This window comes from Ceraceosorus guamensis (assembly GCF_003144195.1).
Source record: "Ceraceosorus guamensis strain MCA 4658 unplaced genomic scaffold IE81scaffold_43, whole genome shotgun sequence".
NCBI classification, from domain to species: Eukaryota; Fungi; Basidiomycota; class Exobasidiomycetes; order Ceraceosorales; family Ceraceosoraceae; genus Ceraceosorus; species Ceraceosorus guamensis.
The window spans coordinates 16,310-40,467 of NW_020290038.1; the positions used below are offsets into that span (position 1 = coordinate 16,310).

General features: G+C 56.1%; 8 protein-coding genes across 8 annotated transcripts; 3 read left to right on the plus strand and 5 right to left on the minus strand.

Annotated features, from left to right (window-relative positions):
* Positions 1 to 1,755: 1,755 nt before the first annotated feature.
* On the minus strand, positions 1,756 to 4,787 carry IE81DRAFT_342058 (hypothetical protein; the record flags this gene model as incomplete). Its single annotated transcript, XM_025515678.1, has 3 exons — positions 1,756 to 1,924; positions 2,174 to 2,196; positions 2,331 to 4,787. The coding sequence occupies 3 exons, from the start codon at positions 4,785 to 4,787 to the stop codon at positions 1,756 to 1,758; spliced, it is 2,649 nt and encodes an 882-aa protein (XP_025368551.1).
* Positions 4,788 to 5,675: 888 nt separating this feature from the next.
* On the plus strand, positions 5,676 to 6,283 carry IE81DRAFT_175255 (hypothetical protein). Its single transcript, XM_025510662.1, has 2 exons — positions 5,676 to 5,872; positions 6,003 to 6,283. The coding sequence occupies exons 1-2, from the start codon at positions 5,831 to 5,833 to the stop codon at positions 6,174 to 6,176; spliced, it is 216 nt and encodes a 71-aa protein (XP_025368552.1). The 5' UTR covers positions 5,676 to 5,830; the 3' UTR covers positions 6,177 to 6,283.
* Positions 6,284 to 6,389: 106 nt separating this feature from the next.
* On the minus strand, positions 6,390 to 8,453 carry IE81DRAFT_291885 (diphthamide biosynthesis protein; the record flags this gene model as incomplete). Its single annotated transcript, XM_025511928.1, has 3 exons — positions 6,390 to 7,097; positions 7,128 to 7,603; positions 7,712 to 8,453. The coding sequence occupies 3 exons, from the start codon at positions 8,451 to 8,453 to the stop codon at positions 6,390 to 6,392; spliced, it is 1,926 nt and encodes a 641-aa protein (XP_025368553.1).
* Positions 8,454 to 9,294: 841 nt separating this feature from the next.
* Positions 9,295 to 10,580, plus strand: IE81DRAFT_291845 (WD40 repeat-like protein; the record flags this gene model as incomplete). Its single annotated transcript, XM_025511922.1, has 5 exons — positions 9,295 to 9,389; positions 9,460 to 9,542; positions 9,619 to 9,966; positions 10,044 to 10,191; positions 10,289 to 10,580. Coding segments are annotated over 5 exons (966 nt in total), but the record flags the coding sequence as incomplete, so codon positions are not given.
* Positions 10,581 to 10,773: 193 nt separating this feature from the next.
* Positions 10,774 to 12,479, minus strand: IE81DRAFT_324530 (hypothetical protein). Its single transcript, XM_025514257.1, has 2 exons — positions 11,925 to 12,479; positions 10,774 to 11,768 (listed from the first exon to the last, which is right to left on the minus strand). Exons 1-2 carry the CDS (start codon positions 12,083 to 12,085, stop codon positions 10,988 to 10,990), a joined length of 942 nt encoding a protein of 313 aa, XP_025368555.1. The 5' UTR covers positions 12,086 to 12,479; the 3' UTR covers positions 10,774 to 10,987.
* A 1,901-nt stretch (positions 12,480 to 14,380) lies between these two features.
* On the minus strand, positions 14,381 to 17,628 carry IE81DRAFT_367461 (hypothetical protein). The gene is made up of 2 exons (XM_025517083.1): positions 14,760 to 17,628; positions 14,381 to 14,688 (listed from the first exon to the last, which is right to left on the minus strand). Exons 1-2 carry the CDS (start codon positions 17,348 to 17,350, stop codon positions 14,505 to 14,507), a joined length of 2,775 nt encoding a protein of 924 aa, XP_025368556.1. The 5' UTR covers positions 17,351 to 17,628; the 3' UTR covers positions 14,381 to 14,504.
* Positions 17,629 to 19,046: 1,418 nt separating this feature from the next.
* Positions 19,047 to 21,572, plus strand: IE81DRAFT_175405 (hypothetical protein). Its single transcript, XM_025510663.1, has 5 exons — positions 19,047 to 19,585; positions 19,659 to 19,767; positions 19,857 to 20,900; positions 20,993 to 21,021; positions 21,101 to 21,572. The coding sequence occupies exons 1-5, from the start codon at positions 19,350 to 19,352 to the stop codon at positions 21,480 to 21,482; spliced, it is 1,800 nt and encodes a 599-aa protein (XP_025368557.1). The 5' UTR covers positions 19,047 to 19,349; the 3' UTR covers positions 21,483 to 21,572.
* Positions 21,573 to 21,663: 91 nt separating this feature from the next.
* On the minus strand, positions 21,664 to 23,932 carry IE81DRAFT_303625 (Actin/actin-like protein). The gene is made up of 5 exons (XM_025512280.1): positions 23,226 to 23,932; positions 22,923 to 23,121; positions 22,322 to 22,835; positions 22,047 to 22,235; positions 21,664 to 21,966 (listed from the first exon to the last, which is right to left on the minus strand). The coding sequence occupies exons 1-5, from the start codon at positions 23,620 to 23,622 to the stop codon at positions 21,802 to 21,804; spliced, it is 1,464 nt and encodes a 487-aa protein (XP_025368558.1). The 5' UTR covers positions 23,623 to 23,932; the 3' UTR covers positions 21,664 to 21,801.
* Positions 23,933 to 24,158: the final 226 nt, after the last annotated feature.

A 24,158-nucleotide genomic window follows, 5' to 3' on the forward strand; every position in this document is an offset into this window, starting at 1 on the left:
ATGAATGTGTTCCCGATTGCTCGCGAGACGATAAGCAGCTTTGGTTGGCTGTCTGGCCCTGTACAGTACATCTGGAATCTCATCACGTGCTTGTATAGCGCGGCCACTTGGCGCCGCCTTTGGACTCAAGACTCGTGCTCGTGTATAAAGTGAGCGCTCAAGACTCAACCAAATACGTATTGACAGTCATCAAAGTGTGCGTCGTGAGTGCTGATAATCATCCGCTCGCACTCTTGACTACAAAACTCAAAATCTCGCTCCATGCAGCGCGCTTGTATTTCCTCGCGAATCATGATCAATCACACGCGGCTCGTTCACTTACACGATCACGATTGGACAGGCTGTGTGCGCGACGGGCGCGAGGATCAATCTTGAGTCGTGAATCGTGAATCACCAATCTTGAATCTGCAATTGTGAATTGAGCAAGCGATCTTGAATGTCGAATGCTCATCATAGCGCAGACCCACGTCATCATGAGCCCGCCGTGGCATTCAAGATTCTGAGTCTCGATTTGTTTGAGTCACGAGAGTTGCGGCATCTGACGCGCTTTGGCTGTCGGGCACCTGCATGCATGGGACGCGCGCGCGCTTTTGAGTCAAATTGCTGCTTGGCATTTTACCGATTCACATTCAATTATGCTGGTCGATGATGTGCGGGGACGTCAATGGGGAGCAAGAAGAAGGATCTACCGCCAGCTGTGCTTGGTGGTCGCGAGTCCTTGATCTAGTCGCGGATTGATCGTGATGATGAGCCGCGAAATGGCAACGTGAAGCATCACGTCTATCTGAGCGGGACAGCTATTATAGGCTTGGAGCAGTTTGATCAGTCGTCAATGACGTCGCGCCAAGCTTCGCAATGCACGCGCGCCAAGAAAATTTGGGTGGGCGGAAACGGAGAGGTACCGCGGAATACTCGTTATAGTGCGTGAGTCAAGATGATTCGTGAGAGAGCAGGAAATTGAGACGATTGGATATTGAAGATGCATTTATTGCAACCGTCGCGAATTGACTATTGTCAGTCCGAGCAGCGCTGTGTGAGCATCCAAAGACAGAGAGACGAGCGGAGTCAGATGAAGAGGCTCATGAGGCTATCCGTGATGATCGTACGGCAGGCAGCTCGGCCCACGAGCGTGACGCGCGTGGACTCGTAGCCCGAACGAGCAAGCGTGCCTGGAGTCGAGATTCGCCTGGTATGCTTAATTGGTAAGCAATCGCGAATCCGATTCATTCACCAATGCCTCTCTTTAGGTTTAACAATCAAACCAAAAATGTCGAACATGAGACAGCCGGTCTTGCGATTCGCCGCCGTGCGGCATGGCGTCACGTCTTGGCATTTTGATCTCAATGCGCTATCTCGAGCAAAGGTCGCACTTCGCACCTTCCGTGTTTGAAACATGTGGGAAGGGAGATTGAACTTATGGCATATCAAATGACATATCAGCATCTCTCCAACGTCAAGGTCAGTATCAGGTGCGGTAGCGATGCGAGCGCCTAGCCAGCGGTGAAGCCTGAGTTTGATGTACCGATATCGGTCAAGCTCGATGGAGCATTATAGCCCAAAAGTATTGCGCAGGCCGCTTCGCAATCACCATTCAGAGACAAGCGATGCTGCCATTGCAAGCTTCGCTTTAGCACAAGTGTCTGACAGCCCTTGCAGACCAGAAGCGCGCAGTTCTCGGCCCTTGGCACGCCTAAGGGCCTGCATCAATGTTCACAGGTAATGCGACGTCGACAATAAAAATATCCTGCGCGATCGCTAAGCAGCAGCTGGCGCAGCGTAGCCCTCAAGTTCCAAGGAGCTATCGTCCCACACTCCAGAATCGTTCCAAGGAACGCTGGCAAACGAGTCGAACAAGGAGTCGTGTCGCTGCTGTTGCTGCAAGGAACTGCGCGAATTGCGACCTCTGGCAGAGGTTCCAGCTCGACTGTAGCGCGATAGGCCCAAGTCGGAGATATCGCATGCTCGCGCTCTCGGGGAACAATTGCCTCGAGCATTGACGTTTGGCGCACTCTCGGCTACTATCAGAGTGCGCTCTGCCCATCTTGACACTTGACGTCTGCTCGGCGGACCTCGCGCCAAGATGAAGCTTCGCTGCTCTTCAAAGAACGCTGTAGCAGACCATGAAATGTTCAGCTTGGGCTCGGACCGGCGGGGAGAAGCGCGCAAAACTCACCTCGAATCTCTTCGCCTATCCACCTGACCGGATGTATGCGTCGTCGAGGCGCAGAATTGGCAGCACGCAGAGCTCGGGCCACAGCATCGAGCCCACAACGGGTAACACCGCACTCTTGTCTTCCGCGGCGGGAGAAGCCATCAGTCTCGCCGCCCACCGTTGCGTACGTGGGTGGCATTCGGGCGAAGATCGTTGACCGCAGCGTTTCTGGCACGTGCTGATCCCCGCTTCGACCCGCAAGCTCGTAGACGAAGCTGCCATCAACGCGCGAGCGATCCTGTTGGGCAAGTGGCGCGTCAGGCATTGAGTCAGGATGGTGTGCAACGACTCCTTCACGAAGATCTCCGCTTCTGACGCCACAATCGTCTTCCAGCCGGGAGTGGGAGTAAGGGGAACTTTGTAGGAGTGCGCCGCCCTCTCCTATCTCGTCGCTAGGGCTGTGTAGACTGTCCAAGCCCGCACTGGTCGGCTCGGATGGGGGCAAGCGCCTGCATGGGCTTTCGGGCATTTGCGATTCGCGAAAATCGTAGAACGGAAAGAGAGCGCCAGCCGGCAACTGTGTCGTGCCAGTCTTGGTCGCATCAAAGACCGACCTGGACGCGGCGCTTGTATGCGACTCGAGACTTTGGTTGCCTGTCGATGTTGCGTCATTAAGGCTCTCGCTTTGCGCTTGCTCATATCGAGCCACGAGAGGTGCAGCCCAGAACGAGCGCTCGCTCAACGTTTGGGAACTTTCCGCACCCGGATGCGAAGGGGGCGGCGGTGCGACTGGAGCAGCGGCATGTCCCAAGTTCGAATCACGCGATGTCGCTGTCAGCGTCAAAGCTGGCCTTGCTTGGGTACTCTGGGGAACTGCTTTGCTACGGGTCTCCTCAACGACCGAGGAAAGCCTAGTTGTAGGTAGTGCTTCTACCTCCTTGACTGCTGTCTGTTGACGTGGCGGCTTTCTACAGCGAGACTGCAGGCGCGGCGGACAGCTTGCACTCAATTCATCTAGGACTGGGAGCGAGAATGTCTGTGAATTTGACATTTGCCGGTCCTTCAATGCTTGCTGTCGCTCTACGTCTTCTCCGCGTTCGACGAAGGAAGAATCCCTTAACGATTCGCCCTCGACATGTTGCGATTGGGCATCCAAAGCGTCAAGAATCTCGGCCTTGATGACTTGCGCATCAGTGTAAGTTTCAGTACCTCGCAGAGCAAAGTCGCGGGACGCAGGCCCATTCGCGCTCATCGAAACCTCTTCTTGGCTTTGACTCTGGCTCTGCACCTTCCCACAAACCGGTCTGGCGACATGATGAGGAGCGCTTAATGGTGGGGTATGGCAGCTCTCCTCAACTTGGCCTCGTGCTATGCCACGCGCAGTCTCCTTTGGGCGTGGGTCTGCAGCATTTGTGGTGAGCGGAGCTCTGCTGAGCATCCGCTGCGGATTTGGCTGAGCATCACCTATCTCTCTGCCTGCCTGGGAGCTGTTCCGCAGAATGGGTAGACTAGGGCTGAGCGCGTCGAGTCCTAATCCATGATTGCATGTCCGAGACGACGAATCACTTTGCCCTTTGGCGCACGAGCGACTCAGCGCATCGTCTACGTCAACATGTCCCGGTCGTTGAACGCAAAGGGCAGACTGCGGAATATCATTTCCGAAGGCTGCGCCTGTATCGTAGAAAGAGTTCTCGATGACGCTCTCGGAGTCATCGGCTAGCACATCTCCTTGAGGCGATCCAGCCTGCATCTCAGCCCCTCCCTTCAGCCGAGCTCGCTTTCGTCGTGGCGTAGTAGTGGATGGGTATTTGGAAGTGCCTTCTCCATGTGGCCACAGCGGCCCCGCGTCCGGCACAATCCAATGCCTAGCCTGCGCATCCTTTTCAACCTGGTGTCTGCCATGCATCTGGGACTCATCATCCCTTCGCAGGTATGTGCTCTGAGCTGCTGGCTCGCGCAGCCACTGTCGTCTCTCTTGAAATGCCACTCTTCGCTCTTCTCGCCTGCCAGTGACAAGCTCGGCTTGCAACATCGCCTTCCGACGCGCGTCCAGCTCCGAAACTTCCTTTATGGCACTGCGACCGACTCGCGTACGCTCCGTGGTTGTGCGCAAGGACTGCAGACGTTGCCTGTCCTTCGAACGGGACTGTGCAGCCAGTTTGGCCTCCGAGGCCAAGGAGTCTCGCAGTGCGCTTGACCAGAGCGCATGGCGATGAGCGTGGTCGGCACCAGTAGCTACGCCCGTCTCCATCCCTGCCGCTCGAGAAGCGGACCAGGCAGCTTGTGGAGGCAGACCATGCTGATGCTGGCGCTGTTGTAAGGTTCCAGGACCAGGTCCAGCGACGCCAAGGGCAAGAAAGGGCGCTACGCCTCCTGCACCTCCGTCACGAGACGGAGCTGATAATTCTGGCGGCGAGCGACGGAGGCAAAGCTTGCCCACACCCCTTTGCGGACTGTTGTTGACGCGAGAAGCGCTTTTGGAGTCGACTCGAGCTAGCTGCTTGACGGCGCCGCGAGAAGAGCGCTCTTGATTCGGCTTGGAGTGGCGCGCATCCTTGGCGGCATCACTTCTCGGCGCTGTGAGGTGAGGGTCGAGTTGCCGAAAGTGAGAGCGCGTCTTCTGTATCGCAGGCATGAGTGTGTGATTTGCTTGTCAGAAAGCGTACCATATGGGGAGCTGTATGGGAGAAGTTGTGGGAAATCAATCTCGCTATTTGTCATCACTCCATCCATCCAGAGCACCCATGGTGAGGGAGGTGGCCGCGATTTAGGCCGTGCCCCTCTCTGTCTGACTGCCGCGCCTGTCTCGCTTGAAGTCCGCAAGGTACAGTCGAGTATAGCAGCTCGCATGCACGGAGTCAGCCAGTCACTTTGACTTACGACTGCAAGTCACGCGCCCGCGCCATGGTGAATCGTCAGTATATAAAAACATACACGCCTCTAACTCTGCGCTGCTGATGCTGCATATGTGAGAAGTCCGTCGAAAATCTATTTTGATTATATATATACGCTCCGACAGCATCGAGCCATCACCATGTAAAACACGTGTCACGGCTACTACGTCAACCCAGGTTTCACGAGAATCCGACCGAGCCACTGCGAGCAACACACACGGCTTGTATGCTGAGATAGCATGCGGCAAGCAATAAGCAAAGTCCACCGGCGACGTCATGTATAGGCGGCGTGGAATGAGCCATGTAGAATCACTGAATATATACGCAGACGGTGTTGAACGCCAGTTTACGCGTCGCGTCAAGAACGCCCTTCGCATCAAACAGCATCGTCGAGAATGTTCTGCGCAGTGCGCAACGTGTTGGTCATGCGGCGAAGAGGGTCGTGAATATCACGGTTCGTGGATAGTCAAATAATCTTCTTGATGGTTGCTTCTACCTCAATTCACAGGTCAGAAGTGCTAGTTCGAGCCAGATCACTAGAGACCCGCAAGTCTACTTTTGTCGAGCAAGGAGACGAAAAGGCGTGGTGACTAGCCCAAGGACTTGGGCATTTCAAATACAGATCAAGCTCAAGTCACGCGACTGCTGGCCATAGACACTCTGCCGACAAGCAGCGCGAGGCATCTTCTGAATCATCACCTGCGTGGATACGCCTACACTGCTCTTTGGCTTTTCGCAAGAGAGGAAGCTGGGTGTGGGATTGTGTCCCGAATTCTTCCACAAGATGCCGCCTGTGAAGCTGACGCCCAATCAGCAAAGGATCAGGGTGAGCCGCACACGCACGCACGTAGCGATGTTCCCGTTTCCTTTCAGATACTGCGGTTTGGTTGGAATGCAGGCATAACCTAAACCTCGCTGATCCTTTATACGCTTTACTCTCGCTACTACGCTGGCAGGTCATGGTGGTCAGCTTTCCCTTTCTCGTCGCAACCTCTTGGGTTCTCTTCAAAAGGCTGTACTTGGGCGAAGAGCAAAGAAAGCTGCCGAGGGATGGTAGAGATGGACATTTGATCGATTTCAGCACCTCTGCTTTGAAACCGGGAGAAGATGGGAAGCGCAAGAGCGCCTGAATGCTTGCTTCTCAGCTGGGTCACGACTTGTCGCAAGATGAGGGAAGCATGCGTTGACGTCAAAGATGGTCGTGAAGAGGCGCTCTGCTCTCTCGAGACCGCAATCACACCACCTTCACGAGCAGGCAACATCGAGCACAAAGAACGGCGCAAGTCTGCCAAACGGTCCACACTTAGGGGAACTACATGCTATGAGAATAATGTACTTCTATGCTACAATGGTTCAAGATCAAATTCTTCGTCGTCCGAGGTATCAATCTCGCGTTCCACATTGCCAGTGGAGAGCTCAGAGGTCGGCTTGCTCGAGCACTCGATCGCTGTGTGCACAGGTGACGCAGGCTCGGCAGTCTTGGAGCTAGCTACTATCCTCGATCCAGCTCCTACACCTTCCCTTCCTTCAGCCAAGCCAGAAGTATCAGCATAGCCGCTAGCCGTGCCCGCACGACCCACAGCAAGCACGCTGGGAGTTTCTCCAGCCGGTCTGCCTTGTAGTCCCCGCCAGGTTCGATTAGCCAAGTGTCTACCCGCGGAACTGTCCAGTACCCGCGTCAATGTCCCATCAGCATTTCGCACCACCACTTCTCCGGCAGCAGGCTTGGCTTCTTTGGAGAGTGCTTGCGATGTTGCGCTAGAGCCGAAATGCTCTCGCGCGGGCTTCTGCGCTCGAGAGACGTAGCCGCCCGTGATGAGGGAGTAGTGGGGTTCCTCATCTGAGTCTGGCCCATCCCTTTCACTCGCCTTCTCCGAGGACTCCGCGGTTCGCGAATCGAGCTTGGAATCCCGCAAAAGCGTGGACAATTCAAGTTCGTACTTGCCGCTCCAGCTATGAGTCCCATCAGCCTCCTCCTTGAGCGCGTGCAGCAGCTCAAAGGGACTGACGATGGGCTTGTAGAAGTCTCGACTGCTATGCGTCCTGCCCGTCTTGTCCATGGCATTCGGCAGCGCGTCCACCGCATCCACCAAGCTGTTTTCCGGACACGCAAGCAGCACAAAGACGTCGATCTCTGAGAAATTGGCCAGCTTGGCGGGTGTCAGCTTGCCTACGCTGATAGTGTAGACGCGTCTGCCCGTCTCTTGTAATCGTTTGCGGAGATGAGATAAGAGTGGCAGGTATGCTGCCACGCCAAGGGTCCCAACCAGGAGCGCTACGACCTTTGCATCTCTTGTCCGCTGCACCGCCACATATCGCTTCATCAATAGCTTGTTTGTAGAGCCCGTCTCCTGGCGCGCATCCTTGCCAGACGGCCTTCTAGGATCGTAAGATACGACTGCGACGCTGGGACCGAGCCTGAGTAGCACATTGGTCAGTGCGAGAGACTCGCCTCCAAGATAGCAAACTACACTGTCCTCGAGCGAGACTCCGTCTGGAAGACTGAAGCGCCTGCCAGACCCCAGACCGCTATCGATGCCAGTCATGTGCTGAACATCTCTCATTGAGCTCTCGTCCGAAGATTGAGTGATGGAGCGCTGACTCGAGATTTGCGAAGCTTGACATGTCGCGCTGGTTCCGCAGCGAGCAGTATTGCAGCACGCACCACCACCACCATTCTCGTCTTTGCAAGCCATTCCCGATGAAGCGGACAGCAAGGAATCGGGGTGTCGTGTGACTGCAGAAGCAGACTCTGCGATGTTGCCTTCGGTCTCGAGGTGCGTGAGGACGGTGGAAAGATTGATCCCTTGAGCAGAAAACTGCGCTCCGATCTGCTCGTTGACCTCCGCAGCAGCGTGAGCGTAGCTCACGTCGTACAGCAACAAGACCGCCTGCTTGCAGCGTGATTGATCGGAGGTGCCTACGAGAGGTTGCACTTCCGCCACCAGCGCAGAAGCAGCGAGTTGCGCATCTATCGGCAGTTTGGGAAAGACGTAGATGACTGGTAGACGCCTCGTAGGACTGAGACATGCGTGTCCATAGTGGACGACCAAGTCGGCATCGACGTGCTGAGCGGTCACTTCGTCGGCGCAGCAATTGCCGTAGCTCGTATCAGCAGCCACGTACAGCCTGCCCTGCCAATCCAGCTGCTTCTGAGATGCGAGGGCAGAGATCCGTCGCTGCAAAGCCCAAAAGATGGGCACAGAATCCTGCAAAGCTTCGTCGGGGAACTGCAACACAATGCTGCGCGGTAGTGGCTCGACGGCGAGCACACGTTCGGCTGTGCGTGAGATATCGTAGAGCTGTTCCAGTGGCACATTGCTCTGAGAGCTCGAAGTTGCTGCCAAGGCTGATTGGGAAAGGGTAGGGACGTGCTCCATGATGGCAGCATCTGATGCCGATAGCATCGGTGGACGTGGGTCGCTCATCTTGGCCAGCGATGGAACCATCATCGCCCGATGATGGAGGAGTGATGGGACGTGTAGCAGAGAAGACCTCGATGGAGTCAAGGTGAGCCTGGCGGCGTGTCGATCGAATGGAGCGCAATTAGAAGCCTGCAGTCGCGTGGCAGAGTCATGAACTCATGATTTTTTGTTGGTGATTGCCATACTCGTTCGTGACTCAAGACTCAAGACGCGGCCAAAGCCAAAATTCACATTCACGTGATTCACGATAATTAATCAAGAATAGTCCTGGTGGCGGATCTGCGTTCTCTCGGCCGGCAGCCGCGACGGGTAACCTTCTCGCGATTGACTCGGTGATTACAGTTAATCAAATCAGACTGCGACACGCGTTCGTTGACGACTCACTTAGACGTGATCATCATCCAGCAGCGTTGTCACGGAACAGCATCTCACCTCTCGCTGCTCTGATCAAGACAATTCCAGCCGCGAGCTCAGGCTTAAGGATCTGCTGAACACATCGATTGGCACGGCGAGCAAGTATAAGGAATCCAAGACACCGCGTCAGGCATCGATCAAGCATGGCCTCGTCGTACGTGCTGCCCGTAGAGGTCACACCCAGCCAGCCCATTTCTGCGCTAGCCTTCCAATCGCTCAAAGATGCCGGCGCGGACGGCAATCAGCTTCTGGTATCAAGCTGGGACAAGGTGTGTGTATGCGATACATCTCTGCAGCTTCTGGATCGCAACGCTGACGCCTTGCGGCGATCTCGCAGACAGTGCGCCTTCTGAAGCTAGCACCCGCTTCTGCCGGTTTCTCCAGTGAGGCGGGCGCTCAAGCTGCTGTGGTGCACGCTTATCAGCACGAAGCTGCCGTACTAGATGTATGCTGGATCAGTGAGAAGCTTGCTGCCAGCGCTGCGCTAGACAGAAGAGTTAGGCTGTGAGTCTCTTGCACGCCGCCTGTGGTCGTGATGAACACTGCTCAGATTTCCTTGCCGCATGGCTCTCAGACTGGACACTCACACCGGGCAGAGCAACATCATCGGCAAGCATACAAATGCCGTCAACACCATCAGATACTGCCCAGATACGAGTGAGTGAGAGCGGGATAGCATGATGTCGAACATTGCTGACACGCGCTGCGCTGCCGCGGTCCCGCTGCATCTCAGAGCTCTTGATAACCACGTCATGGGATCAGACGCTGCAATTGTGGTCTGTGGAAGAGGGACCAAGCAGCGCTCCTCGATCACTGCATATTATTGAGCTTCCTGCAAAGCCTCTAGCGGTGGACATCTCCACAGCGCCTGCATCAGAAGCGTCTACATCATCAGATTTCGTGCCGCGACTAGTCGTTGCCATGACCACTCGCAGGGTGCATGTGTACGAGACCAGGAAGCTCAGAGCAGCTTGCGATAGGCATGCCACAAAGGAAGACGAAGCTTGGAAGCCTGCACAAGTCCGAGACAGCAGTCTGAAGTTCATGACTCGAGATCTGAAATGCATGCCGGATGGCACAGGTGAGCTCGGGCTTCAAGTCAACTGCATGGCATGCACTCGTCAAGCTGACACAATGACCGGCCCTCTTCTTGGTCAGGCTTCGCGGCGTCGTCGATCGAGGGTCGTATCGCAGTAGAGTTCTTCGAGGATGACGGATCGAAGAAGTATGCGTTCAAGTGCCATCGACAGGTGGTAGACGGCGTCGACACAGTCTACCCTGTCAATGCGATGTGCTTTCACCCAACGTGAGTGTCTTGCTCCGTGATCTGCGCGACAGCTGCACTTCGTTTGTACGTGTGTCCACATGATGGCTAATCTGCGGCACATTCCTCGATCTACCAGACACGGCACTTTTGCCTCCTTGGGAGGCGACGCCTTTGCAGCTGTTTGGGACGCAGCTGCACGAAAGCGGCGCATGCTATACCAACGCTTTCCATCTCCACTCAGTGCGGGCGCCGTCTCAGGAGATGGCCTTCTCTTCGCAGTCGCGAGCGGGACAGAGAACATCGAAGATGCGCAGCATGGCGGAGAGGTAGGAGGAATCGGCAAGGGGGGCGAAGGAAATGTCCGGATACATATACATTCAGCTGTGGAGGACTTCAAGGTGAGACAGTTGCATTTCGATCCCTGTTGATCCAGCCACTCTGACGCCATCTGATGCCCATTGGCAACCCTGAACAACCCGTCCAAAGCCGAAAGTCAAGGTGGCGGCATGAGAGGTACTAGTGATTGTCAGGCCTTTCATGGACGGCAATTAGTGCCATTAGACCAGCTCAATTGCAAAGGTCAATCAGAATATCATGGTGAAACGCATCAGCACCACTATCGTGAAAATCTCTCGACGGCTAAGTTCAGTTCAGGCAGTTGGCATTGAAACCGCGAGATGGCTGAACATGCATCATGTATTTGGTATGCAACGGACACGATGCAACAAGCCAAACACGCGCTAGTACGAGTGTCGGTGAATGCAAGGAAGTTTTACTTGAAAGAGTCGTGGTCAGCGTCAGCGACACTGGACTACAGGACGGTAAAAGTCTCTCTTTAGAGGGTGATGGCGACGGCGCCCGCGACGAGGAGGGCAACACCACCAATGGCGTTCATGGCAGAGATGCCAGTGGCAGAGTCACGGCCACCAGATCCAGAGCCGGAGCCGGAGCCAGAGCCAGAGCCGGAGCCGGAGCCAGTTCCGGAGGCAGAAGCGCGGGCGGGCATAGCGTTGTTGGTACCGTTGGGGAAGGACATGTCGGTGACAGCGCCGCAGTTGGAGTTGGGAGCCAGAGGGCAGTCAGCGGCAACGCAAATGGACTGAGAGTAGGCCTCGGGAGCGCTGGCGGGCAGCTTCATGGCGGGAGCGCAACGAACGTTGAACGCCTGAGAAAGGGTGTTGGCAACGCTGGTGACGTCCTCCTGGGTGACACCGAAAGAGGTGGCAGCAGCACCGACCTGCTCAATGAAGTAGGTGACCTGAGCAGTGTTGAGGTTCATGTAACGGTGAACGGCGGACTGAGAGACGGATCCCTGGTAGGCGGGGAAACCCTCGGCAGAGCATCCGAGGAGGGCACCAAAGTACTGGTACAAGTGAGTCAAGAGCTTGTACTGGTTGGAGTCGCGGGCGTCGTCGTTGGCAGGCTTGTTCTGCTTCAGGGGCTCAGCTCCTCCACCGTCGAGGAAGTTCAGCGCGACGGGCATGTTGCCGCGGTTGGTGGAGACAATGGAACCGTTGAAGTAACCCAAGAGGTTGACCTCTTCGCCGGTGCTGGTGCGGCCGGGGTTCAGGATACCGGTGACGGCGTTCATGGCGCCGGCGGAGTAGTTGCCGATGCTACAAAGGACCAAGGGTGTATAATGTGAGTAAGGGGTACGCGAAGAGCCATCGGCAGACGTTGCCATGAATCCCTTGCAAGGCACGATGCCCTTGCGTCCGGATGCAGATAGGGAACAAGAAATGCGAAGCGGTCTTTGAGATCAGTCTACTTACACGGCAGTGTTCACCAGAGCAGTCAGGAGGTTGAGCTGAGTGGTGCCGTTGCTGGCGCCGAAGAGGGCCTCAGCGTACTTGGAGCAAGGAGTGGTGGCATTCTGGGCGAATGTGCTGCCAATGACGGCAGCAGCACCAACAGCAATGGCGGAGAACTTCATGATGATGAAATGTAGAATGTGGAAGAAGCGGTGGGTGGATAGAAGAGGGTGGGGTGGTGGTGAGGGGGGGCAGGAAACTGTACGGGGGCGTAAGAAACCTTACTTTATAGCTCACTGCCTGTCGTCAGTCTTGAGCGTCCTAGCATAGGCACCGTCAGCTCATAAGGGCATCGGAAGAAGGCACTTCGACACTTTCGAAGCACTGGGCACGCTGAGTCTTCTGAGCCTTGTGGACAGTCAAAGAGCAGTAGGCAAGCTAAAGCAGAGCAAAAGAGATCGATGCGGCACTCCGCTTGCAAATGCCCGCTGACGGGATGCCACGGTTTCAAGCTCTGCTTCAGATCTCATTGCTTCCGCATGGCGAGTGACTCCAGCCGTTGGAGCGGTCCAGCTTCCTGATGAGCTTCGTCAACCAAACAAATGGATGCAAGAGATGGTCGAGCCAAGATCGTGCCGGCAGATGAGTCTTTCGGCACCACGGCGTTTGGTGCGCAGGGGTGGAGCGGAGCGCTACTGAGCAGGTAGTTGCGTACAGACTCGCAAGGAGCCTAGCATCGTGAAGGTCATCTGGAGTGTTGCTGACACTTGCGGTTTCAGGGCACACTGCAACTGTCCAGTGGGCACGGTGCATCGAAGGAATGAGAGCCTTTACTTGGCAGTCAACGTGCCCGCTAACGGCTTGAGTAAGGGCGCGGCGGTCTTCGGTTCATTGCGCGCAGACTGCGCGGGAGGTGTGGGGGAGCCTTGTGTGCGATGTGGGATCTGGCCTGATTGTTGACGTCGTCTGATGAGCAAAAGGAGGCCTGTGACTGGCCAGCTGCACGATTGCGCGCGCGCATCTACGATCGAGCAACCTCGGCTGATCGGAGTCATCCCGCTCGCGCGGCAGCATTTCATTCGATCCAACCCCCTCCTAGCCTGCCGAGATGATGTCTGTCCTCGCGATCCATCCCGCGCTGACCATGTGCGACTTAGGCTAAATAGACAGGACATTTTGGCCTAGGACTCCTGATCCGTGACACACAATTAAGAGAGTGCTGTGTGTCTTAGCCCCCCCTATACGGATCAGCTTCAATTTGGCGGCCGCTATCCGCAACCGAGACGGTTGCGGCGGCGCGCATTCCTTAGCTTATTATTGCATGTGAGCCCAGGCTCTTGACCCGATTCCTGCTGTGCCGCTGTGACTCTTGACTTCATGACCGCAACTCCATGAGAGCTATGCACGATGGCGATCCTTGGCTTGCGGGAGCGTCCACTCCGCCAGCAGGTGGTTGGTGCGCACGAAGCTTTGCGCGTCGTCTCTCGCAGCGCCGCTCCCCACTGCGCAGGATTTGTAATTGAATGAGTCAGGTTGGCACCCCACTTGTGAACACCTTTCGCTGAAGCAGCGCTGCCGTGCCGACGGCTATCGACTTGACGACGACGGCGATGACGGTCATTGTGAGCTCGTCAGATTAGTCTGGTATGCCGCACGCGCCTTCGACTTGGCAAGTGCGAGGAGCTTAGCCGCGAACGAGCTTTGCAATCAGTCTTCATTTTGCTAGACATCACTCCGGAGTGGTCACAATTGCAGGAGAGGCACAGCTTGCACGTCGATCGAGCGAGACTCTTGAGGCGCAGCCAAGCATGCTGTTATGCGAGGCGGCAGCTGGTGCAGTAAGCACAGCAGATACCACTATCGCGGTTGCGCTCTCGGACCTGAGGCCGATCGATGGTCCTTTGCCTCATTGGTCAGCGATCGAGCGCTCGAGTGCTGAACAGAAGGAGAAGAAGAGCGCAGAAGAACGAACGAGCGAACGAGTGAAGCAGCGTGCAATTGTCAGACCATTTGATGCCCCTCTTTGCCGCGCTCGCTAAGCCTCGCTCCTGACTGGTCGGTGCGGGGCCAATGAAGGCGGGGCTTTGACGCATGTGAGGTGCGTCGCGTATGTCCGCCTTGTTGTCTGCACGTGCATGCCTGCCCACTGCAACAGGTTAAAGCATCAGACCTCCCTTCCTCCTCCTCCTCGCACGTCGGCGCACGGGCAGCGCGCCCCAATTGCTACTTGATTGTGCTGCTTGCCTGCATGAGGGGTTGTGGAGGCCAACATCAATAGCGGCTTTCGAATTGGTCAGCTGGCGGACGCATAATGGCCTGATTTCGAACACTTTCGAGCTCCAAGCCGAGCCGCTGACAAACGCAGCCTGCGAACATCGGGCAGCTTCGACGAGCAATCTGAATGGTCGACCATCGTCCGCATTCGACCATCCAGGAGAGCTCGGTACATGCAACCATTCAATGTATAGGAATGTTCTCGGACGAGCGCTCCTTAAGGCGAGGCAAAACCCGATCTTACGCAGGTAAGAGCACCACCGCACCACACCTGCACAGCACTAATAATTTCGATCATATATTGGATGCCACGCTCGTTTCCGCTAACTAGGCCTTCTCAACATTTTCCAGAGCCTTCAACCTGAGCCTCACTGCGTTCGCGTGGGCCTCCAAGTCCTCGCATTCCGCGAGGTGCACGACGTGTGGTCCCAAAGCTTTGAGCCCTTCAGCCGTCAAATTCTGACTTGTGATGCGCTTCACAAAGGTGTCTGTGTTGACGCCCGAATATTGTCTGCAGGGGATGCGGATAGCGGAAATGTCAGGCAGAATCGCAGAGACACGCTTAGCCCGCTCTGGACTCACCTGGCAAAAGCGTTCGTCGGCAGCGAGTGGTTGGTGCCTGAAGCATAGTCTCCGCAGCTTTCGGGGCTCCACTGCCCGACGAAGATGCTTCCAGCATTGATCACGCTCTTTGCGAGTAGCTCCGGTTCCTCGGTCTGAATGATGAGGTGTTCAGGCGCATACGCGTTGCTCCATTTCATCGCCTCTTCTCGGTTCGGCACCCGAATCGTCACGCTCTTCTCGATGGCCTTGCGAACATAGGCGCACCTTGGCAAGGCTTTGGCTTGCCTATCCACCGCTTCCTCGATCGAAGCTAGCTGGGCATCTGTGAGCGAAATGGCCACAAGGACCACTTGAGAATCAGGGCCGTGCTCCGCCTGAGAAAGGAGGTCCGATGCCACAAAGTCTGGGTTGGACGACGCGTCGGCGATGACCAGGACTTCTGATGGGCCTGCGGGCATATCGATGGAGACGCAAGCATCCATGTCGTTCTGCACCAACAGCTTCGCAGCAGTCACGAATTGATTGCCTGGACCGCAAATCTTGTCAACTTTGGGCACCTTGGCCGTGCCGTATGCGAGTGCACCAACAGCCTGAGCTCCGCCTGCGGCGAGAATTCCGGTAGCACCGGTCAAGTGGGCAGCATACATAACCTCCGGTGCGATGGATCCATCGGGACGAGGGGGCGTGGCGATGATGCGAGTGGGGCAACGAGCGACCTGAGCCGGTACGCCGAGCATGAGCGCAGTTGATGGCAACACTGCCGTTCCTCCAGGGACGTACAGACCGACCCTCTCGATAGGTCGAGCGAAGCGTCTGCAAACCACACCCGGCATCGTCTCGACTTCCAAGATGGCATCCTCCGCTTCCTCTCCCGTCTGCTCGTCCACACCCGCCGCACCCGCCTTGGCAGCCTTGACGTTGCCTCCGGTCCGCTTTTGGGCCAGATGGAAAGCGTAGATGTTCGAATAGGCCTGATCCATAGCTGCCTTGACTTCGGGTTTAATCCGCTTCATGACTTCGGGAGTGCCGAAGGGCGGGTAGAACATGGGCGAGGAGAGCTTGGCCTTATCAAACTTTTCCGTGAGCTCCAGCAGAGCTGCGTCCCCTCTCTCCTTGACTGATGCCAGGATAGGCCTGCAGAGTTCTTGGATCGCTGCCGAACGCAACGCCGGGCGCTTCAGTAGACTGACACGCTCTTCTTGCGACAGCTGCTCTAGATGATAGGACTGGATCTTGATGGGGGCGTTCGGATCCGCCTCTGCGGTAGCAGCGGGTGCAGCCGACCCATTGATTTTGCTTTCGCCATTGACTGCAGGCTGTTCAAATTGAGGTTTCGCATTGCCAGCGCGCCGCGTGATCTTCTTCGCTTTCAAATCGAGGCTATTCTCTACCTGTTCGAGACTGACGCCTGCTTTGATGCACCTGGCCAAAGCAAAGTACAGCAGGTCGGCAGCTTCGAAGGCTACGTGGCTGGGATCCTCATCCTTTGCGTCTGCAAGCTCTTGTGCTTCCTCTCGGATCTTGGCGCTGAGCAGCTTGGGGTCGGAGAAGATGCGGGCAGTGTAGGAGCCTGGCGGAGCGTTTGCCTTTCTCGAGAGAAGCGTTCGTTCGAGTGCCGCAAGGCCGCCAGTCGGACCGAAGCAGCTCTCGCGCTCAGTGAGGTGGCAGAAGCCGGCGTGCTGGGCACCTGCTTGCTGCCTCACTCGGAATTCGATGGCGTCAGAGTCGCAGTCGAACCGGATTCGCACCACTTCTTGAGTCGCCCCGCTCGTCTCTCCCTTGCGCCAGAGACCTCGCTTGCGACTCTGATAGACCGCGGATCCAGTCAGGAGAGATTCTCGAATGGAGGCAATGGAAGAGTACACCAGGCCAAGGGAGGTTGAGAGGGAGGCAGAAACCACAGTCGTTGGGAAGTGACCATCTGCCCTATCCGACACCAGCGACGCGGTGAGCGCCCCGACGAGGTCAAGACTGCCGGGTGGAGCTTGCTGACCTTCGGCAACCAGAGCGAGGGCAGACGTCCTGACCACCAGCGAAGCAGACAGTTTCGCCAGTCGAGCTGCGTCGTCGACTGTTGTTGCCGCAGGTGCAGCACCAGGAGTCAGAGTGTTGAATGGTGAAACGTACACCGGCTTTCCAGACTCTTCAGCGCTGATGGCAGCCGAGTAGCTGCTGATGATATCGCTCGCTTGCTGAGTGCCGCAGGCAATCGATGCGGGCAACGAGACGAGCACGCCGGCTAATCCTTGAAGAGAACCCTGAGAAGTGGAGGGTGAGGCATCGTCCTCGGCTGGCATATGAATGACCACGCGCTCAGCTGGGATGCTGGGGGGCTGTCCCCCTAGCAGTGCGAGTGCAGGAGCAGTGTCCCGGTCGAGGACCAACGCGTCAGCGCCATTGTCCAAGACGTCCGCCAATTCGTCAGGCGAGAGCGAGTGGAAGCTGGTGATGTGCACGAGGTAGGGCAAAGTAGGCGGCAGAGTTGATCTGACGTCGGGGAGGAGATGATAAGGGACGAGTAGGGGACACGATCTTGAGATGACGCCCAAGAGAGCCGGCGTAGGCAAAGCGTCCAGCACAGGCAAGACCGAAGCGCTGAGAGTCACCATGCCCGCAATCGAGAGTGGGCAAGCGCCGCTATGGTAAAGTGCCTATGCCAGTGGAAGTTAGAGGAGCTGCGACGGCTCGATCTGAAGTTGAAAGAAGGCTGGATTGCAAGCGAGCCAGCGAGGATTGATTGCGATGAGTGGGTCGGGGATGCAGATCGAGTGTCGAGCGTGGAGACTGGCTGTCCTTGGCGCTCGAAGAAGATGCCTGATGCGTGTGCATATGTCGATTCATTCACCGAGTCACAATCAAAAATAATCTCGCGCGGCTGAAAGCACGCGTAGTCAGCAGGTAAGATTCGTATAGCTGAATGAAATCTTGCACCTACAAGAATCACGAATTACGCCGGCGGACAAGTCTCGAACAAATGCTCGATGACTTGATTCGATCATTCAATTCATCTAGTCACGAGTTCGAATTTGATTCTGAATTTGAACCGAGAATCTTGGGCTCAGATGCAAGATTTCAGCGTGTGACATTGAAAACATTGTCACGTGACTTCACGTGACACGTTCTGCTTAGCCTTATCGCGCGGCGATTCCTTTCGAATTCGACAGGCTGGCGGTGCATGCATGAAGCCGCACGTTTGTTATTCCTTTTTTGCTCCGTCACGAGCGAGATTCATTTCTTGATTCTTGAGTCAGAGTCAAGTCACCAGCAGTCACGAGTCACGAGTGCGCATATACAGGCGCAGCTGGAATAAGCGGGCGAGCCGGCGGTGCGGAGCACGGTGTCGCGATTGCGAGTTTCAAAATCACCGTCCATCGTGTGAGTGGGGGGCCACGCAACGCGGCAGCTTCGCCGCACAGCGCCGACAGATTCAGCTCACGACTCTTGGCTGGAGCCTGCCTGCTCGCCCTCTAGACCGTCGATGGAGATGTCACGCCTGCCTCCCGCAAACAGCAGAGCAATTGGCGCGATTGCACAGGCGGACGTTAGAAATGGCGCTCGAAAGCTAGCCGCGGACTGATGCGAGCAAAGCAAGCACGATATGCGTGTCTGCAACACGCTAGCTGCGGTCTGCTAATCAAGAATCGCTCTCGCGTCGCCACTCGAGGCAAGCGTCTGCCTGAACACGCACGCGTGACTGCTTTCTTTCTACGTTTGCCTCTCCTTTCTCACGCCGTCATTTTGGACTTACACAACAGTTTCGCTCGTCAAGATGAGCAAAACGGAGCTCAGTCCGGAAGAGCCGATGGTGGCTCAGCATCCGTCAAGAAGGCAAGGGCAAGCAAAGGCAAGGGCAATGATGCGAGCACTCATCGCTGCTACTGCTGCTGCGTCGAAGATACGCTAGTGATCATCCTTAGCGGTGCTGTGCTGCAGGATTTTGGAAGAAAGGGCGGGCAAAGGTCCCGCAGACGCCGCGTAAGCACTTTCACTCACGACTGGTGACTGATCTGAGACTCGAGCTCGAGACTCTCACACTGTTGTGAGACTCGCGGACTGTTTGCCGCCTAAGCCTACGGATCTGCGGCAACTAGTTTGGCCGAAGCTCGATACCGCGAGAGGTTTGCTGCCAAGCTGATGATGAGACGTTTGACGCTAATCGTATCGCTGCTCCCCTTGGCCATGAGGACCCGAGGCGGTGCTCAGCAGCAGACATTGCTGATTGCTCCGTTCTGAAAGCACCAGCAAGCCAAGTCGCCCTCAACTTTCGAAGCCTACTTAAGCCATCATGATCATCGCTTCCCCTCGCCGCTCCACAGCCCTTCCACGGTCCCAGAATACCCCGTCTCCGCTGTCTGCCTGTAGCCCTTTCGGATAGCACATACGCTCGCTGTACCTCATTCGTCAGGATGAGAAGCACATCCCTGGCGGCCGAGCTGCTGGCCACTGCGATCCTCGCGTTCGCACTCGTTGGCAGAGTGGATGCATATGCTCAAGGGCGAAGGTGAGCTGCGAGTTTGCTCTACACTTGGCGGGCATGCGAGCGAGCGAGCAATCAAGCAAGCAAGCTGATGGTTCGCCGCGCATCGACACCATTGCAGTCTTCGGCGTATGAGCGGATTCGAAATCTTCATGGATAAGCAGGAAAGGCTGGAGCAGACCGTAGCGACCAAACAAGTGGTGCTCGCAACGCAACAGCAGATTGGCGGCGAGTCAGCTCTGCAGGTGGCGTCTGCTTCCATTGCCAGCAACAATACGGATTACCCTGGTGTCAGAGCTGGCTTCCTCACGCAGCCTCTCGACCACTTTGACGGAACCACCAACGTGACCTTCCAGCAGAGGTTTTGGTGCGTCGTCCGCGCGGACAAGGCCTCCTGCGAGAGCACGGCTCACCTCCTTTGGCTCTTTCTGTGCATGCAGGTACCATTTGAACTACTACAAACCACCCGCCGAGCGAAACGGCTCTGTAGTCCCGCTCTTCATCACCGACCCCGGAGAGCAGGATGCCGAGCCGCTCGTCAAAAGCCTTGTAAGCCTCACAAACGGACGAAACGGACGAGGCTAGGGCTTGATGCGTCGCCTTGCTGATTTGCGCGTCACTTTTGGCTCGTCTGGCAGTACTCGGGCTGGATCGACAGGCTTGCGCGAGAGAATGCAGGCATCCCAATCGTGCTCGAGCATCGCTACTATGGGAAATCTTTTCCCAACCGTACAGAGCTGGGGGCCGGTGAATTTTGGCAGCCTGACGCCATGCGCTGGCTTACCAACAAGCAAGCTCTCGCAGATGCCGCTCAATTCGTCCAGAAGGTTCGTTTCGACAATGTGACGGAGGAGACGCTTCACTCCCCTGTGTCACCAGTCATCTACTACGGAGGATCCTATTCTGGCGCAAGATCAGCCCACCTTCGTCTCCTTTACCCCGATCTCATCTACGGATCGATCGCCAGCTCAGGTGTCGTGCTCGCACACGAGAATTACCCCGAATACTTTTTCCCCATCTCACGCGGTCTGCAAGATAATTGCAACCAAGCTCTGCAAGCTTCTATTGGCTTCATCGACAGCATCATCGCACCTGAGCCTGAAAAGGGCCAAGTCCAGCCTACCAGAGACCAGAACGCAACGACCGCCGTTCAGGCGCTGTTCGGCCTCGAGGGGCTCTCCAACCCCGCGGACTTTGCAAACGTCCTCTCAATCCCTCTGGGTGATTTCCAAAGCCAAAGGTGGGACTACGCGAACACGAAGACCAAAGCGGTGTACGCTCTGTGCGATGCCATCACCAACACTACAAACAGCGGTCCGAAGCCCGCCAATCCGGCTCGCCGAGAAGAGGAACCAACCGCTGTGATTCAAGGCAAAAAAGTGCCTGAAACCGTGGTCCGCTTTGGAAAGTACATCAAGGAAGCTTATGTCAAACCTTGCGTTGCTGGTGACGAAGGCTCTACGGTCGAGAGCTGCTTTGGATCGAGCGACTGGAGCTACTACACCAATGCTACGGATCCCAACCCTGTTTCTTGGCCCTTCCAATTCTGCACAACTTGGGGTTACCTGCAGACCGCTGCACCTCAGAACGCTACCAACGACCCGTATGCCACCAACTTCACCAATCCCAGACTCGTGAGCTCCCTGCTTGACATCGAATATATTGGGGAAATTTGCCGTTCGGTGAGTGCAGACGTCAGCTTTCCCGAGCGGCACGCAAATCGGAGTCCTAGTAATCTAAGGTGACATTGCCTTGCTTTTTGTGCTTTGGACAGGCTTTCAAAGACGGCCAGCATTACTCGATGTGAGTATGTTCTCACCGGCCGAGCCATGCCGTGACTCGAGAAGCCATGCTGACGGTCGTTGAATCGGTCGCTCGACAGCCCCGCCCATCCCAACGTGACCGAGGTCAACAGCCTTGGCGCTTTGAACATTACGATGGACCGTCTTGCATACATCAATGGTCAATACGACCCATGGAGGCCCATGACGACTGCCAGCGAAGAGTTTGGCGACGGCGGCGCAAGTCGCGAAGACACGACGCTGAGGCCGTTCAAGATCATTCCTACCTGCTACCACGTCTGCGACTCGAGCTCCGGCACGCCAGGCAACAAGACTAGCGATCCTGCGCCTCGGGTCAAAAAGGTGCAGGACGAAGTGGGTGCTGCGGTGACGAGCTGGCTCGCAGACTTTGTCGCGCCACCTGCAAACACCACCATCGAGACTGGTAACCGCTTCCATGCAGTTGCAGTCCTAGGCCATTGATCCGTGCGAATCTTTGAACCAAGACGAACATCCTATCTGCCGCTCTATATGCGAGCATGATATCCGACTTCTCAACTTGCCCAGCCACGCCATGATCTTCGTGCTCTGTGGCCTGTGCACACTGATGCAACATGCTCGCCTGCATCTTGCTTATCATATCCCTTTGCTCACTTTTCATGTTCACGCTCGCAATGATCGCAATGTCCCGATGTGCTGCTGTCGAGCAGATCGAAATATCAATACATCATCTGATTCTTTAGAAAAGGCTCGCCTGTCGAGTGACGTTCTGAGCCGTCGAAGGTCCGAACTTGGCGGCTCTTTAGCGACACCGAGAATGAACGATTGCCGCGCCGTGCTCCTCATACTCCTGCTTGCTGATCCATAGCTGGTGAAAAGTACCCAGGCTGGCAAGTATACTGCCACCGAGCCAAGAGCTGAACCTCCTTTCCACCGTGTTTCCCGGACTATGAATTTTGATCTTTTGCTGTGGATTTGGTATGCCCCGCACATGCAGAATTCTCGATTAGCGTAGCATCTCTAGCGCAGGGAAATTGTACGACTCACAGATGGTGCAGCCACGCTGAGCTCATAAGACAAGCGATCGTTGAATCCAGGTATGCAACTTCCTCCTCCCACACAGACCACGTTTCCAAACAGAGCAGGTCTAGAATCGACATCTGTGCTGTTGATGGCATCCAGCACGAGCTGTGGGATGGACAGTAGGCTCGAAGTGCCAGCTGTCGGAGCTGGGAGCTGCAAACAAATGGGCGAGGAAAGGGTCGCTCCTCGATTAGATACACAACTCGCTTTGAGCTCACGACAGAGACACATGTACTCACCACGCCGGGCTTATCACCCCACAGCTTTTGAGGAGAGAACATCACCTCCGGCGCTCTGAAGCGCTCAATTCCAAAAGTGTCCACGTATCCATCGGGGAATTCGAATGGTCGATTGGGTCTAATAGAAGCCTGACCATCATCCCATCCCATCTCAAGCACCTGGGCCAGCGTCTCCTTGGCTTCATGTAGCACTCTATAATCGGTCAGATGTCTGTAGCTTTCCGATGCCGGCCTTTCACGCAGGATAGCTTGAGACGCTTTCCCAGGGCCGACGACCGTCTTGCTGCGCACTAGATATTGCGGCACGATGTTGACCAGGCCACCAGCGCGCGGAGTTTGTTGCGGTGCGGAGGTAGAGAGGTCATACAGCAGAGCACGTGAGACTGCGTCGCCTCCCAGACCTGCAGAGCGCCGCACGCCTTTCCGCAACACGAAACCATCGACGACGGGTATAGCAGAAGCGTGGGTCGCACCCACGTCCAGCACAAGCGAGGTTGGCTTGCCTGCTGCGAACCTGCACGAGGAGAGAGGAGGTGGATGAGAAGGAATCGCGCTTAGCCGCTAGACTTGACAAGGACTGCCACGAGATTTGGCGACTTACGAGCTTAAGACGGTGGAGTTGGCGAGGTAGAATGCCGGCGCATCGAGCGCCTCGAACGCCAATTCGATCATCTCCTCTCTGCTCTCCTTTGTCGCCCACGCAGGCTCGCTCAGCAGCAAAGGGTGCTCGGAGACGTCTGCGCCCATCAGCCCGGTCAGAGCATGTTGGGCGATAGCCAAGTATGCGGCTGGAGATGCGACTGTGAGAAGACCGAGGGTGGAGAGAAGCGAGTCGAGGGCGAGTCAGATCACAATTCAGATGCATTCCACACCAACGGCAAACGTTGCGAGGCATCTCACTCACGCGTACCGTCTGTGAAGGGCGTGTCCACCTCTGCCCCTTCTCTCCAAGCATTGGAAGCCTCTCCGACAAATCTTCTTCGGCGTTGACCCTTGTCCAACGAGTACTTGTCCGGCAATTGTTTCCTCTTGCCATTGATCAGCGGCGCACCACCGTTGACGTGCCCATTACCAGTGGCGTTTCCATTCGACGCATCAGCTGCGTCCACATCCATAGCATCTCCGTCGGCTGCGCTTTTGGGTGATGCCTGTCGCTCCTCGTTGGGATCGGGGAGCCAAGAGTAGGTGCTGGGCACGACTGCACGTGGTGCGTCGTCCCCTGCCCAACCGAAACGCATCGTGCTGCTGCCTGCATCGATGACGATGGCCGACACATCATCGCCTCCATAGACACCTGGCATGACTACGAGAGACAGCGCAAGAGAGAAAGCGCGTTTGAAGGCGAAGAAACGTAGCCGGTCGCGTGACGTTTTACGTGGTGAAGGTGTGCCAGATGGGCGCCGTGCGCGTCAAACGCGAATATCCTAGGTACGTTGTACAGGTCGATCGATGTCTTGCGGAACTTTGTAAGCGATTGAATTGCCTGATCGCACGTCCGGTTGAGTGCTGATCTACAATCAGTGGGGGACAATGTTGACAAGTGGGCGCAAAGTATCGTAGGTATATAGGGCGATTGTGAGGGGTGGAAAGCTGCTAATAAGTGAACGAGACTGACCAGGATGCAGCATGCCTGATCACGCTCTCGAACGCGAACGGCGCGGACCTTCTTCGCCTCGCGAGAGGCCCGCGGCGGTCGTGCGCGATGAATCACGTCCAAAGGAGATCACGTGATGTGTAAGCTGAGCGCAGAAATGAGTTTCAAGTCCACCACAATTCATCAGGATTTGACTCACTGGTGAACTTGAATCGAACCGCGGAGATGTTTTGGCCACCTGTT

Excerpts from the sequence above, each read along its gene's own strand:
- IE81DRAFT_175255 (XM_025510662.1), top strand. The coding sequence starts at position 5,831 with ATGCCGCCTGTGAAGCTGACGCCCAATCAGCAAAGGATCAGG. Across the intron at positions 5,873-6,002 it reads CCAATCAGCAAAGGATCAGG|GTCATGGTGGTCAGCTTTCC; the intron begins GTGAGCCGCACA and ends CTACGCTGGCAG.
- IE81DRAFT_324530 (XM_025514257.1), bottom strand. The coding sequence starts at position 12,085 with ATGAAGTTCTCCGCCATTGCTGTTGGTGCTGCTGCCGTCATTGGCAGC. Across the intron at positions 11,769-11,924 it reads GCTCTGGTGAACACTGCCGT|CATCGGCAACTACTCCGCCG; the intron begins GTAAGTAGACTG and ends GGTCCTTTGTAG.
- IE81DRAFT_367461 (XM_025517083.1), bottom strand. The coding sequence starts at position 17,350 with ATGGTGACTCTCAGCGCTTCGGTCTTGCCTGTGCTGGACGCTTTGCCT. Across the intron at positions 14,689-14,759 it reads CCGACGAACGCTTTTGCCAG|ACAATATTCGGGCGTCAACA; the intron begins GTGAGTCCAGAG and ends CATCCCCTGCAG.
- IE81DRAFT_175405 (XM_025510663.1), top strand. The coding sequence starts at position 19,350 with ATGAGCGGATTCGAAATCTTCATGGATAAGCAGGAAAGGCTGGAGCAG. Across the intron at positions 19,586-19,658 it reads ACCTTCCAGCAGAGGTTTTG|GTACCATTTGAACTACTACA; the intron begins GTGCGTCGTCCG and ends CTGTGCATGCAG. Across the intron at positions 20,901-20,992 it reads TTGGGGAAATTTGCCGTTCG|GCTTTCAAAGACGGCCAGCA; the intron begins GTGAGTGCAGAC and ends TGCTTTGGACAG.
- IE81DRAFT_303625 (XM_025512280.1), bottom strand. The coding sequence starts at position 23,622 with ATGCCAGGTGTCTATGGAGGCGATGATGTGTCGGCCATCGTCATCGAT. Across the intron at positions 23,122-23,225 it reads GCCCTTCACAGACGGTACGC|TCGCATCTCCAGCCGCATAC; the intron begins GTGAGTGAGATG and ends GTCTTCTCACAG. Across the intron at positions 21,967-22,046 it reads TCAGCGTGGCTGCACCATCT|CAAAAGATCAAAATTCATAG; the intron begins GTGAGTCGTACA and ends CCAAATCCACAG.